The sequence below is a fragment of the Pygocentrus nattereri genome, chromosome 2, assembly GCF_015220715.1.
Source record: "Pygocentrus nattereri isolate fPygNat1 chromosome 2, fPygNat1.pri, whole genome shotgun sequence".
Classification (NCBI taxonomy): Eukaryota; Metazoa; Chordata; class Actinopteri; order Characiformes; family Serrasalmidae; genus Pygocentrus; species Pygocentrus nattereri.
The window spans coordinates 37497175-37512567 of record NC_051212.1 but is presented as its reverse complement, the minus strand read 5'-3'; the positions used below and the strand labels follow the sequence as shown (position 1 = coordinate 37512567).

General features: G+C 37.3%; 1 protein-coding gene and 1 gene segment (V, D, J or C); both read left to right on the top strand.

The window, feature by feature from the left end:
• Window positions 1–1047: 1047 nt before the first annotated feature.
• LOC108437216 lies at window positions 1048–2561 on the top strand. The gene is made up of 5 exons (XM_017714170.1): window positions 1048–1132; window positions 1212–1520; window positions 1861–1931; window positions 2023–2095; window positions 2188–2561. The coding sequence occupies exons 1-5, from the start codon at window positions 1090–1092 to the stop codon at window positions 2559–2561; spliced, it is 870 nt and encodes a 289-aa protein (XP_017569659.1). The 5' UTR covers window positions 1048–1089.
• Window positions 2562–2992: 431 nt separating this feature from the next.
• Window positions 2993–4922, top strand: LOC119264935. The segment is given in 3 exon segments: window positions 2993–3063; window positions 3158–3498; window positions 4896–4922. Coding segments are annotated over 3 exon segments (429 nt in total).
• Window positions 4923–15393: the final 10471 nt, after the last annotated feature.

The window sequence follows — 15393 nt, the reverse complement described above, 5'->3', positions numbered from 1 at the left end:
GTTAAGATGGATTCATATACTGTATTCTTCTGTACAAAACAATTACAGTGAAAACAATAAAAATGTTATTGTAAAAGTGACGGACGCAACAGGTATTTCTAGTTAATACACGACTTCATTATTTGTAGTACAACCAAATTAGTTTATAGATAGCCTTCATTTAACTAGTGTAAACTAAGACTCAGTAAAGACTTCACACATAAACCTAAGTGTGGACTTGCACAAAACTGGAGCAACCCAGTCCAGGACCAGGAATAGGTACCTGACCTTAGAATAGCCATGCACAAATGCCAAACAACAGCAGAAAATATACTGAACAAACAGTGTGTATCTGCTCCTAAAGCTGCAACAGACTAGTGCATCCAGTAAATATTTTCGATTTGTCAGAGCCACAAAACAGAACAATATTACCCTCTGGTGTTAATCAGAATAAGCACCACTTTTTATAGTTCTTACCATGGTGCTCCACTAGTGGTGCAGTTCACATGATGGGAAAGCTTGGATTAAAGCTGCAAAGCAGAACACAGCCAAGATCTGGAGATGTAGCTGGGAACTCAAAGAAGAGACAATATGTGCAAAACAATGTATTTAGAGTGTAATAAAGAATAAAGAATATTGAAAACTGAAGACTCCTGCTAATCTGCAAGTTTAATTCCTGTTCTTTAAGATCTTCAGGAACTTTATTTATTGAGTTGGAAATAGTAAAAGAGCTCAGGAACAGTGCAAGAAATGGACCAGAGGAAAAACAGAAAAAGCAGAACACCTACATTAATTTACATTACATTACAAGACTCTATATCTAGCTTTATTTACTTTGGCTTTATTTGCTCCTGTCTCTTATTTCCTTGATCTACATTTGCTACATTAAGCTACATTTGCTGTTGCAGTGCATTTTAGTGTTGAGCCAGTTTGAGTGTAAAAGGCTTAAGTGTGGTGACATTAAAATGGCCTGTTCAGTTTATATGCATGTACTGACACCAGGAAATGACATCACTAAGCCCTGCAGATGACACTAGAGTTCATGCAAGAACAGAGAAAGGGAGCAATCCAGAGCATTGTATTAATTACAAACTTCATTTCTAACTAAAGATGCTTGTAAACGTGTATGTTGTCCTTTTCTCTTCAATTATAGGTAAGTACCATATCAATGTGAGGCTTTGTTGAAGTTACAATAAGAATGTCTTATATTACTAACTTAATATTGATTACAGTGGCTGTGCTGGGAGTGACATTGGAGCAAAGTCAACTCTCCTGGACAAAGAAAGAGAGCAAAAGAGCTTATATCAGCTGTAAAGTGACTGGACTGACAACAACATATGTCCACTGGTACCACCAGAAAGATGGTGAAGCTCTCAAAAGGATTCTCTATGTGAACGAAGCTGGCACTACCCCTGTCTCTGAAGCTAATGACTTCACTGTGGAGCTAGAGAAGGGTAATGATTATGTTCTGAGGATAGATGCAGTGAAGCTGAGTCATTCAGGAGTTTATTATTGTGCCTGCTGGGAGTCAGGCAGACACAGTGAGACAAACTGCTCACATCCTCTACAATAACTCTGCCACAGCTCAAGCTGAAAGTTCCTCAATATTCATTCCAATGTTCATTTTGAATAAATGACCTACATATTTTATGAAGAACTCCTAATCACATTGACATCCATCCCTCAACAGATTTTCTCCCTGTTCATCTCAAACTCCAGTCCAGTAGAATTATTAGCTTTTTATTTATCTGCACACTTTTCCAACAGAGAAAGAACCACTGTGTTAGGGTTAAAGTAAGAATTAACACCAAAGTTAGGTTCAGGACCAGGGTTGGGGTTAGGTTTAGGTTTGCTTTGAGCTGTAGGTTCATGTGAGGACAGATGGAGATACAGAGGGCAGCAGGGTTCAGCACACTCTTCTTGCAGGAGTGGCCAATCAAAGAACGCACACTGTTACTGCTGCACCACCTACAGGAAATGACCTCATCCCAGTTTTATAGTAGAGATATTTTGAAACTGCATGAAAATCCAAGTGTGTAAAAGTCAGCTTTATATTTAACACTCCAGTTAAAGATGCTTATTAATATGTATATTATTCTTTTCTCATTGACTCAAGGTGAGTAGAATATCAAACAAGGTCATTAAATGTGATTATAACTAACAATAAGCTTTTATAATGACTGATTTCCAGTTTAATGTTGATTACAGTAGCTGTGCTGGGACTGACAGTGGAGCAAAGTCAACTCATCTGGATGAAGCCAGTGGGGAAAAGTGTTTATATCAGCTGTAAAGTGAGAGATCTGACCACTGACTACATCCACTGGTACCAGCAGAAAGACGGTGATGCTCTCAAAAGAATCCTCTACATCAAGCACGATGAAACTCGCCCAACATATGACCCCAACTTTCAGGAGGCAAGAGAGTTCAGCATGAAGGTGGACAAGAAGTCTAATGCTTATGATCTGAAGGTGCAAACACTGAAGACGAGCCATTCTGCAGTTTATTACTGTGCCTGCTGGGACTCCACAGTGACAGTAACTCTTCACATCCTGTACAAAAACTCTGACAGTATGAAATCTTAAGCAGAGACCAGAGGAGGAAGAAGTACATAAATTCATTACTCAAGTAAAAGTGCTGATACTTTTACAAACATATCCCATGTTGGAAATTCTTTAATCAAACTGAAGTGCAAAGTCTCAAATTTACTTAATGTGAAGGTTTCACTTAAAACATTTTAAAATATTTTGAAACATTTTAAAATAATGTATTTTCTTTTGAGCATTGACCTGACTAAGAAAAAAAGAAAGGAAAATATAGTTCAGCTTTGGAAAGGGAATGTCTCTTCCACAGCGCTGACTACTTTACTGTAGGCAGGCCCAGATCATCCAATGGATTTTATGGATCTGTACCTGGGGCCCAAGTCACTAGAGGGCCACTGTGAGCAATTATGAGAAAATATAAACAGTGTTTTGAGTTACTGTGTGTTCCCTACACAGAGCTCCCTACACTGACGTACAACAGCCATGCGTCTCCCACTGCAGTTAATATTTTTGCTCATTTTGCTCTTTTTTATAATTGGTGCAGGTAAGTTTAAGTTTACCAGGTCAGGGTTTACTATTCTGTCTTATTTTGTGATCATGAAGACATTTGACAAATTTTCCATGTTTTACTTGTTTAGCCATCATGTACTGGGTTCTTGTCTCTTTACCAGTGGACAGTGCTGTGGAGCTGCACCAGAAGTTCTTAATGACTAAAGCTGCTACAAAGACTGCCATCATAGACTGTACCTTCCCTTCAGATTGTTGGAGTTACATTCACTGGTATCAGAAGAAGGACGATGAGACATTGAAGAGAGTTCAGTACGTGGATATCAGTGATGGCGACTACCAAAATGATCCTGGTTTTGAGTTCTTAAAATCAGAGAAGAAAACAGATGATCAATTTGTTTTGAAAATTCCCAACTTAAAGACAGAACATTCAGCAACGTATTACTGTGCCTGCTGGGACTATAGTGACACAGTGAGAAAACAAGCTGAACATCTGTACAAACACAGCTGTATGCTTAGTCAGATCCCACCAGACCTCACAGATCTGCATCTACATAATTTCATCTCATTAATTCAGGGTTAGAAAATAATAACATACAGTTTACATCATTTTAATTAGATAAATAATAATAATAATATTAATAATAATAATAATAATAATAATACAGCTGATTAACTCAGGGAGAAGGCAAAGATGAGCACTGGGACTCAAGTTTGCTCATCAGCTGATCCCACCCAGCCCTTAATTCATGTTCCAAATGCATCAACAATATAAACACATATTAACTGTTGAAATACATATGTACCTTTATTTGATTCATCCTGCACTTCAATACTGATTTCAGGGCAGAACAAACGCAGTTCCACAAGACACATCAGCTAAATACTCTTGAAGTTCAAAGTGCTTGAGCACAAAAAAGTTCCACCCTAGAAACTTGAACTATAACACAGAACACTGTTACTCTCTGGTGTCAATCGCTGCTTGTTATGCTGTTTTAATTCTTTAAGGGCTTGTGGTGACCACCAGCGTCCCAGTTTATATTCCACATACACCAACATCAAACTACAATCTACAAACTAGAACATAGATAACAAGATTCCACATTGTTGTACATGCACTCTCTGGCACATAGGGAAAGCAAAGAGTTTTAGTCTAGTACAAAAACTCAACCTAATGCTTAATAATATTATAACACCCCCACCACCACGATAATTATAAAAATAACCATTATCATTATTATTACTATTATTATAACAGTAACACTTTACAATACTGTTTCACAGTTAATAAGTAACTAATTAGGAACTAAGCAGGAACAAAGAAGTTCTGCATTAATGCTTAAGTATCAACCTTGTTAACTAATCAGTAGGTAATAGTGAACTAATTATTAGGGTAGTTCACAATAACTAAACAATAACCACTGAGTCTCATAGAGAATTTCTTAGCAACTTTGTTTCTTAGAATAACTACTCATAAATTACAGATCAATTCTGCATTAATTGTTGAGTCTGACAAGGTTCCTGATGAACTACTAAGTCATTCCAGCACTTCTAACAGTAGCGAAATACATTACACAGTGTACAGTCTCTACATTATAATTAATTATACCTTCCATTTCTATTCATAGAAACAGGTATCCTCAGAGAAGGCTGGGGCATCACACCACGCTGTACTGACTGGTGTCCCTCATGTGTTTGTTTTGATCAGAAACCTTAAAATACCAAATATGCACATCTTTATATTAAGCAGTGTGAACCAATTTGCAGATCAGCCTACAAATGGGACAACTACTAAAATACTTCAGTGTTCAGTAGACCAGTCTGCTTGCCTCTCATCTTTAGAAAATAAAACACCATTCTTTTCTGCAGGAGCACATGTGCCAGTGTTTCTTCTGAACAGTAGTTCTTCTTTAATGTCCTCTTGAGAGCAGGGTAAGTTGAAGAGAGGGCTCATGGAAATATCTGAATGTCTGTGTCCTGCCTTCAAATTAACTTGGTTCTACATATTACCAAGTGATTATGTAATTACTGTCTGTTAGATAATGATTGAGTTGTTACTATTCTTCATTAGGAGTTAATGATGATCAGGAACAATATAAAATGAAACAATGGTGACTCATTATTAATAAGACTAGGAGTTAATGATGATGAGGAACAGTATAAAGTGAAACACATGGTAACATGTAACACATAGTGAGACTCTCAGCAGCGTTAGGGCTCAGGTAAGTATTACTATTAGCACCATAGGTTTAGAACCAGGGTTGGGGTTGGGTTTTGAATTTGTTTAGGGTTATAGGTTGGGTTAAGGCAGTGTTGAGTTGAGGTTTAGGAAAAAATAAGCTAAGTGTAATAAATATTTAGCTAAAAGTAACTTGAAGGCACAAAGCATGTATAGTGGACTGCAAATAACATAATGAAGGCAGTTCATTCACACACTGCTTCAGTTATTTTAACATTTGTGGCCTTTCAAGGTCAAAACAAATGCAATAAAATGTATCTAATATATATATATATATATATATATATATATATATATATATATATATATATATATATATATATATATATGGAGTGGTCAATTAAAGAACAAACACTGTTACTACTGCTCCACCCACAGGAAATGACATCAGCACTATTTTATCTGATAACTCATATGAAAATGAAAATCCAAGTATGTGAAGGTTGGCTTTGTATTTAACACTCCAGTTAAAGATGCTTCTTAATATGTATATTATTATTTTCTCATTGACTCAAGGTGAGTACAATATCAAACAAGGTCATTAAATCTGATTTTAACAAACAATAAGCTTTTATAATGACTGATTTCCAGTGTAATGTTGATTACAGTAGCTGTGGTGGGAGTGACAGTGGAGCAAAGTGAACTTTCCTGGACAAAGCCAAAAGGTAAAAGAGTGTTTATCAGCTGCAGAGTGACGGATCTGACCACTGACTACATCCACTGGTACCAGCAGAAAGACGATGAAGCTCTCAAAAGAATCCTCTACGTTAAGCATGATGGCAGTGGCCTCAAATATGACCCCAACCATCCACAGGCAAGAGAGTTCAGTGTGAGAGTGGACAGGAGGTCTAATGCTTATGATCTGAGAGTGGACACACTGAAGACCAGCCATTCTGCAGTTTATTACTGTGCCTGCTGGGAGAGAGGCAGCCACAGTGACAGTAATTCTTCACATCCTGTACAAAAACTAAGTAAAATGTTACTCCAGTAAAAGTAGAAGTTCCTCCCTTTAGACCTCCACTTGAGTAAAAGCACAAAACTATTTCCCTTCAAATGTATTTAAATATCAAAATTAAAAATACTAAAAGATTAATTATGACTCTAAAGTCCCATTAGCATTTTTGTAACAAGAATCTGGCTTCATGAACTCATTTTAGGTGAAAATCCTCCAGCGTCTCTCTTGGTAAACCAGTCTTTTTATAGAATGTCATTAATTAGTGACGCTGATGTCTATTAAAATTATCATAAGCACAAAACACTGAAGGCAAGCAGTTTTCATCAGGTAGAACCGAATGGCTCTGAAATCACTTTTACAAACAAGCAAAGTTTCAATTTAAGATTTATTAGCAACTTAGTTACAAACTTGCTTTAAACATAGATTCACAAATGAGTTTTCCTTTACTATATTGATCAGTAGCTCTCTGTTCTTAATCATAAATTAGCCAAAACAAATGTATTATAAAATGAAAGTGTTTGTATAAATTTAGAAAAAAGACATGTCATGAATAGACTCTCCCAAAATTTTACACTGGTGCACTGATGTTGAACCTTACGCTTGCACTGGGTTGGTATGTCCAACAGGTCAAAACAAGCTCAAAACTAAGTGCGCTGTGCCCTGATTGGTGTACTTGCTTCACATTTCTGTCATTTTGAAATGTTACGTTTTTATACACACATAAGCCAAAAGGTATTACAGATTTCACATAATGTGGTGGAGTAAACAGTAAGATATATGAGTTTAAAATGTAGTGGAGCGAAAGTAAAAAGTCGCCCAAAATGGAAATACTTCAGTAAAGTACAGATACACAAAAAAAAACTACTTAAGTACAGAATTACTGAATTACATTTACTTTGTTACTGTCCAACACTGGTAAGAACTGGTAAACGTGTGATTACGTTTCTAAAATCTTAAATTTTCTTTGTGTAAAAGCTGCTCCTAAAATCACATTTCAAATTCACCTTACAAAACAGTACACTCTCTCAGCACAGTCACATCAGCAATAACTGCTGCCAATAAGCTAGATCTTCTAATTCAGTGTAAATATATGAATAATAAAGTGTTACATTAAAAAATTATGATGAAGTTTACTTTGCTTCTGTTCAAGTTTGCTCATTTGATTGAAGTGGCCGCTTTATTTTACAATCTTTATTGGTTCATAAATCTTAGATGAAATGAAAAGTGCTGCTGAAAGTTGTTATTACTGAGAATCTCTAGTCGTTATCTTTTTTTATATTGAAATTAACTAATTGTCCGTGTGTAAACTCATAGGAAAAGGATCATAACAGGCATAGACAGAGCTCAGAGGCCTTCATCTTTGTTATTTAACAGAGGCAGGTACTGTTGTTGTTATCAAGATACATCTTCAGCAAACTACTTAAGAAGAACCAGAAAGCTGAATGATATTCAGGAAGTGATGTCACTGAGACACAGCTGAAAAATTGCTGGAATTCATGCAATAAAGTAAAAAAATAAATTCATGCTCAAGAGTGAAGGTGCAATCAAAAACATTTTATTAAGAACAGACATCATTTCGCAACTAATTAAAAGATGCACATACTGTAGATATGGGTGTTATTCTCTTCTCATTGATTGTAGGTAAGTACCATATTAATGTGAGTCTTAATGGCTATGGAGTAAGAATCTGAATAATAATAATAAAATGCCTCATATACAGTGTAATGTTTATTACAGTAGGTGTTCTGGGACAGACAGTGGAGCAACCTGAACTCTCCTGGACAAAGCAAAACAGCAAAAGAGCTTATATTAAATGCAAAGTGACCGGACTACAGAACAACAATTACGTCCACTGGTGCCAACAGAAAGGCGGTGAAGCTCTCAGAAGGATCCTGTATGTTAATGAAGATGGTAGTAGCCCTGTTCATAACACTGACCATCCTGAAGCAAATGACTTCACTGTGGAGCTGTGGTTATAATTACGTTGTGAGAGTGAATGCAGTGAACCTAAGCACTTTAGGTGTGTGCAACCTAAAAGTTCCACAACAGCCAACATGTTTGCTGCTTTAGATTAGCCTCTGGCCTCTCAAAGATGTTTCATACTGTACATTCACACAGTATTTCATTCTCTCTCCCTCTCTGTTTTTGCCATTTTTTTGTCATAATTATTATTTATTTATGCCCTGGACAGAGCTGAGGGTAGGATCAATGAATCGATGATAGATTTATAGATACATTGATTGTGATGGCCAATAATTAGGACATTTTAAATGTCAGAAAAAAGCCATTAGTGGTTTTAAAAAGCACAAAAGTAAATCCTATTTATCTCATTCTGTATTCCATGTCCTACATCAGCCCTAATATGTTGTCTGTATATATATTCTATAGTAGTACAAGGCATCACTTTCTTTTGTTTGTTTTTAATGCAGGAAATGTGTCCATATAATAGTTTAAATAAGAGAAAGTAGTTTGAAAGTAGTTCAAACAAAGCACAATGGATTTCTAACTGAAGTGCTAAACACAGGGAAAATACTAAAGCTTCAAATGTTTACCTTTCTTACAGTATCCCCAGATACAGACAGTGGAGCAACCTGAACTCTCTTGGACAAAGCAAGCGAATAAACAAGCGCGTGTATATCAACTGTAGAGTGACTGGATTACATATCAGCAATTATGTCCACTGGCACCAACAGAAAGACGATGAAGCTCTCAGAAGGATCTTGTATGTCAATAAAGATGGTAGTAGCATCGTTCGTAACACTGAAGTTCCTGATGCAGAAGACTTCACTGTGCAAGTAGAAAATGGTAATAATTACGTTCTGAGAGTGAAGGCACTGAAGCTGAGCCATTCAGGAGTTTACTACTGTGCCACCTGTGTTTGGGTCTCAGGCAGCCACATTGAGACAAACTGCTCACATCCTCTACAATAACTGCCTGAATCCTGAAACTTCCTCAATATTCATTCTAATGTTGATTGAAATAAAATCATTAGACCTACATTTCTTAAATAAAATTACTAACCACACTGACCACAACACCTAAATAGATTTACATTTTTACATTTGACTACCTGGTCATCTAGAACTCCAGCAGAATTATTGGCTTCACCTTTATCTGCACACTCTTCCAGCAAAGAAAGTGGCTGAAATAAAGAACAACGCTTTCACTGGTTCTTTCTTCAAGCTTTCATTATTCTCCAACCTGTTCGAAAGCACAGCTGATACATTAACAGATCTGAAATCTTTGGTTTGAGTTGGACATTAGGATAAGGCAAATACAACAAAATATATATGTACAAAAACAACCAAAAAAGAATCAAACCCCCACATTTTTGTACAGCATTGTGTTATAGAAGAATTAGTCTGTGAACTGTGGTTCATGTGAGGACAGATGGAGACACAGAGTGCAGCAGGGTTCAGCACACTCCTCTTTCAGTGCAGGAGTGGCCAATCAAAGAAAACACACCGTTTCTGCTGCTCCACCCACAGGAAATGATATCAGCACTGTTTTATAGTAGAGATATTTTGAAACTGATAAATCTGCATGAGAATGCAAGTGTGTAAAAAGTCAGCTTTGTATTTATCACTGCAGTAAATATGCTTATTAATATGTATATTATTCTTTTCTCATTGACTCAAGGTGAGTAGAATATCAAACAAGGTCACTAAATGTGATTTTAACAAACAATATGGTTTTATAATGACTGATTTCCAGTTTAATGTGATTACAGTAGCTGTGCTGGGAGTGACAGTGGAGCAAAGTGAACTCTTCTGGGTGAAGGCAAACAGCAAAAGAGTGTTTATCAGCTGTAAAGTGTCCGATTTGACCACTGACTACATCCACTGGTACCAGCAGAAAGACGGTGAAGCTCTGAAAAGAATCCTGTACATCAAGCACGATGCCACTCACCCCACATATGACTCCAACCATCCACAGGCAAGAGAGTTCAGTGTGAGAGTGGACAGGAGGTCTAATGCTTATGATCTGAGAGTGGACACACTGAAGACCAGCCATTCTGCAGTTTATTACTGTGCCTGCTGGGAGAGAGACAGCCACAGTGACAGTAACTCCTCACATCCTGTACAAATACAGACAGTTAAACTTTCAGAAGACACCAGAGGGGGAAGAAGCACATATATTAAGTTCTCAAGTTAAATAAATAAATAAATGAATAAATAAATAAAATAAATTTTACTTTGTGTAAAAGTTGTTTATTTTTCAAATGTCCTTTCAAAACAGTGCACTCTCTGTTGAACATGACTATGCAAAAAAAAAACAAAACAAATGTAAAAGAAGTTGGAGTGAAGGTCATAGTGACCCCTGATCTCTCAAGTCTTTCCACACATTAGTCAGTCCTCTAGAAGGCTGAAACGAGGGAAAACACACCGAAACAGGCATTCATCAGTCTAGTGTAGTAGTGAGTCCTGGAAGAAGAACCAGAGAGTAAGACTTTAATAAGATAATGATCACCAGAAAAATTCTGTGCCTTCTGAGACTGATGGGTCTGTGATTTCTGTAATGATTAAAAAAAATAAGAAAAGAAAAATGAAAAATTTGACTCCTAACAACCAAAACTTAGACCATCACACTTAAAGCTTTCATCTTTCATTGATTGGAGAAAATCAAGCTCCACTCTTATACAGATGCTACCGGTCAGGGTCACTGCATAACAGTTTAGCACTTAATGGCAGTCTTGAAAATATAAACTTCATCAATCTGTAGCAAACTACGTTCTGTTTATTATTTACATTCTGAAGTATTTTTGTTAACTCAAGAAATGATGTTGCCCATTGTGTTGTCTCAATCTCTCCAAACATGCATGTTTAAAATAAACCCATGGAAACACAGGCAGATCTAGAGGCAGGGCCACGGTGCACTAGCCCCAGATAAAATCTGATTGGCCCCTTAAGTGTCCTTCCCCCCCAGACACTGGCCTCTTCAGTCACATTATTGACAAACTCGTAGCCCTTCAGTGAAATTTCTGGATTCTATTGGTGAATATGCTACTCACAGGAACTATGTAGATTGAAAGAGTCTCACAAGTGCTGCTGGATAATTTTAACATAGCTACACTTATTGGTAAATGCTGAATTAAACCTTTCAATCTTCAAAACTGCTTCTCCTTCTGGGTTGCGGGTGCTGGAGCCTATCCCAGAGGTTGGTAAGAAATAGATTATTTTCGAACAAATATTTCAGAATACGTGGAAATGCCATAATTGCCATAAACTCAATGAACTGAATCGTTCTACAGTCCTTATATTTCAAGAGTACCCAATCCTGATCCCTGAGATCTACCAGCCTGTAGAGATTAGCTCCAGCCCTTACATAACACACTTCATCCCATTAATAGATGTCTTCAGAGGCATTTAAAAAATTGAACACAGTTGGGTGTTGGATCTGAACTGTCGAGTGTGGTGGATCTCCAGGACCAGGCTTAATCCCCCTGTGTTCTACAACCCCATTTCCAAAACAGTTGGACAGCAACGTGTTGTTTGCTTCCCAGTCCTGTCTATGTGCTTCTGTTTTGGATTTCAGTCCTGCCTGCTTGGTTCATGGCTCCAACCCTGATTATTTCCACCTGTTTCCCACCTGTCCCTCATTGTCCTGGTTTGTATTTAAACCCTGTGTTTGCCCTTTGTATTTGCTGGTCTTTGTTTGTGCGTGCGGTTTGTTGGATGTACTGTTTGAAGTGTATGTATTGTTTGAAGAGTTTTGTTTATTTCTGGTCTGTTTGGAGTTCTGTGTTCATTTTGTCATGTCTGTCCCTCCTGCTCTCCGTATTGGCCATTTGAACCTGGACTGTCTTGACCCAGATTTTGGATTTGCCCATAATAAATCTCGCCTGTCTCCGCACATGCGTCCATCTGCTCATCGCTCCCCATCGTCACATAAAAACAATATTCATTGATGTGCAAATAATTTAAGTACGTATACAATAATAAAAAGTTAATAAAAATAAAATAGTAGAAAGAAAACCAATTAAAGGTTGAAACTGAGAAATTTGATAGCTTTCTGAAAAATATATACCCATTTTAAATTCGATGCCAACAACACATTCCAAAAATGTTGTGACAGGGTCATGCTTACCACTGTGTTTCATCACCTATTCTTTCAATAAAACTCTGTAAGCGCTTGGGAATTGAGGAGATCAACTGCTGGGGTTTTGAAATACTTGCCCATTGTTGCTTGATGTAGGATTTCAGCTGCTCAGCAGTTCATGGTTTCCTTTGTTGTATTTTTCACTTCATAATGTGTCAGACCTTTCCTGTGGTGACAGGTCTGGACCACAGACAGGCCAGTTTAGCACCTGAACTCTTCTGATATGGAGCAATGCTGCTGTGGTACATGCAGAATGTGGTTTAACATTGTCTTGCTGAAATAATCAAGGCCTTCCCTGAAAAAAGACGCTGTCTGGAAGGCAGCATATTTTGCCAAAACATGTATATATTGTTCAGCATTAATGGTGCCTTCACAGATGTGCACATCACCCATGTCATGTACACTAGTGCACCCCTATGTCATCATGAATACTGGATTTTGAACTGTGCACTCATAACAAACTGAGTGGTCTTTAGCCCAGAGGACACAGTGTCCATGATTTCCAAAAAGAATTTCAAAAGTTCATTTGTCTGGTACCAACAGAAAGATGGTTAAACTCTCAAAAGGATCCTTTATGTTAATAAAGATGGCAGTAGCATCATTCATAACACTGACCTTCCTGATGCAAATGATTTCATTATACAGCTAAAAAATGGTTAGAATTATGTTCTGAAAGTAAAGGCACTGAAGCTGAGCCTTTCAGGAGTTTATTACTCTGCCTGCTGGGACAGGAGCAGCCACAGTGAGACAAACTGCTCACATCGTGTACACTAACAAAATGTTGATTTGAAATGAAAACTTTAGACTTACATATTTTATTTGTTTACATTTGGCTACCTGGTCAACTAGAACTCCAGCAAAAACTCTGAGTGTGAAACCTTAAGCAGAGACCAGAGGAGTAAGAAGTACACAAATTCATCACAGTTATGGCCAAGAAGTACAAAAACTCAAACTAATACCTACATTGTAATGCTAAAAATCTCTTAATATACTCAGTGTTATAAACGATTTACAGAATCAGTGAAGTGCAGAAGCACAAACTCAAATCTATTTGTGTAAAAGATGCTCTTAAAATCACATTTCAAATGCACTTTTCAAAACTATGTACTCTCTCTTGAACATTAATCTGACAAAGAGAAAAAAAACAAATGAAAGAGGTGAAGCTCACAGTGACCCCTGCTCTCTCGTGGAAGTCTCTCCATACAAATGATGTGAGTCGGTGCTCTAGAAGGCTGAATAGAGGGAAAAGATGATGAAACAGGGTTTAAGCCATTCAGAGTGCTGTAGGGAGTCCTGGCAGAGGAACCGGACAGAAAGACTTGAGAATGTGATGATTATCACAAAAACTGTTTCACCTTGAACAAACATGAGTTTCCAAAAAAAAAAATATTAAAGATTTAGAGAAAATGTGTCTCCTAACAAGCATGTAAGACCTGGAAGGACAATAAATTGTCAGACAAACACACTTAAAGCTTTCATCTTTCAGAGACAGGATAAAATCATGCTCCACTTTTGTACAGATGCTTCCAAAGAGAAGTAGACTCCTGCATGATACTATTAAGCAGTTAACGTCCTACCATGCTGGGTGGCACATGCAAAAATGCTTCAGTCAAAAAGAGAGATGAACTTGGTAGTGTTTCAAGAACAGGGACTGAAGAAAAGTCATCCTTCATCATATTCTCCACAAGTGGGTGAGTGCATGTGTGCTGTACATCAAGAGAATGAACCGGACCTGAATGCTGAACCCCTATACAGTTAGAGGGTCCGTCCTCTCTGGCATGGTTTGGATCACCTTGTCTCCTAAGAAGGAAGGGTCATTGTAAATGAATAAAGTTTTTCTGACTGATCATCTTTACCCTATGATAAAGCATTTCTATCCTTATGTGAATACCCTTTTATAGGGTGACAATGACCTCAACCACAGGACACGAGGAGTTAATGAATGGTTTGATGAATACAAAAATGATGTAAATCACATGCTATGGCTCTCAGTCACCAGCTGAATCTCTATGGGAGACCAAGCAGCTTACCAGAAGGGGGCGAGAAGTGCACAACTTTCCCCTTTCCTTTGCTGCAATCACAAAAGCTTCCTACACTGACTGACAGAAGCCATGTATCTCCCACTGCAATTGACATTTTTACTGACCATTTTCCTAATTAGTGCAGGCAATTTGTTACCTGGTATTACTTTGCCATCTCAAGGTTTTGTCTTCTGTCTCATCATGTCTCACTTTTTACATTTGTAAACATATTTAACTTATTTCCCACTTTTACCATATTTCACTTGTTTAGCCATCATGTACTGGGTTCTTGTCTCTTCACCAGTGGACAGTGCTGTGGAGCTGCATCAGAAGTTCTTAATGACTAAAGCTGCTACAAAGACTGCCATCATAGACTGTACCTTCCCTTCTGACTGTGACTGTTACATTCACTGATATCAGAAGAAGAATGAAGAAACATTGAAGAGAGTTCAGTATGTGGGAATCAGTGACGGAGCCACTGAGAATGATCCTGGTTTTGATTTCTTAAAATCAGAGAAGAAAGCAGATGATCAACTTGTTTTGAAAATTCCCAACTTAAAGACAATTATTAAAGAATAACACACAATTTACAACCTTTTTAAAGATAGCGTACAGCTAAAAAACAGCTGGATAACTCTATGAGAAAGCATAGATGAGCATTAGCTGATCCCACCCAACTTCATGAACTTCATTCATGTTCCAAATGCATCAACAACATAAACACACATATAAACTGTTGAAATATACATATACCTTTATTTGCTTCATTGTGTACTCCAGCAGTAAAGAAAACTCTGTATGGCTTTATTTCATGAAAGAAGGGCAACATACATAAATTGTTCTGTCATGATGACACAATACCAGCTCTCTGTAAGAAATACACGGAAAAAGTAATACAAATAACAAGTATTAATTTGTATCTGTGGAAGAACTGACTTAAGGATAACAAACTGACACCAACCAGCATTCGTAACTGTTAACATGTACTGAAATATCTCTTCAGGCACGTCCTGTTGAGAAAATGGTACTGATTTGAGGGCAGAGCAAACCCAG

What these genes read in the sequence shown, in the direction of transcription:
- LOC108437216 (XM_017714170.1), top strand. Translation starts at nt 1,090, where the DNA reads ATGCTTGTAAACGTGTATGTTGTCCTTTTCTCTTCAATTATAG. An exon ending in CCTTTTCTCTTCAATTATAG is followed by an intron (nt 1,133 to 1,211) that starts GTAAGTACCATA and finishes TATTGATTACAG; the next exon opens with TGGCTGTGCTGGGAGTGACA. An exon ending in TCTTTTCTCATTGACTCAAG is followed by an intron (nt 2,096 to 2,187) that starts GTGAGTAGAATA and finishes TGTTGATTACAG; the next exon opens with TAGCTGTGCTGGGACTGACA.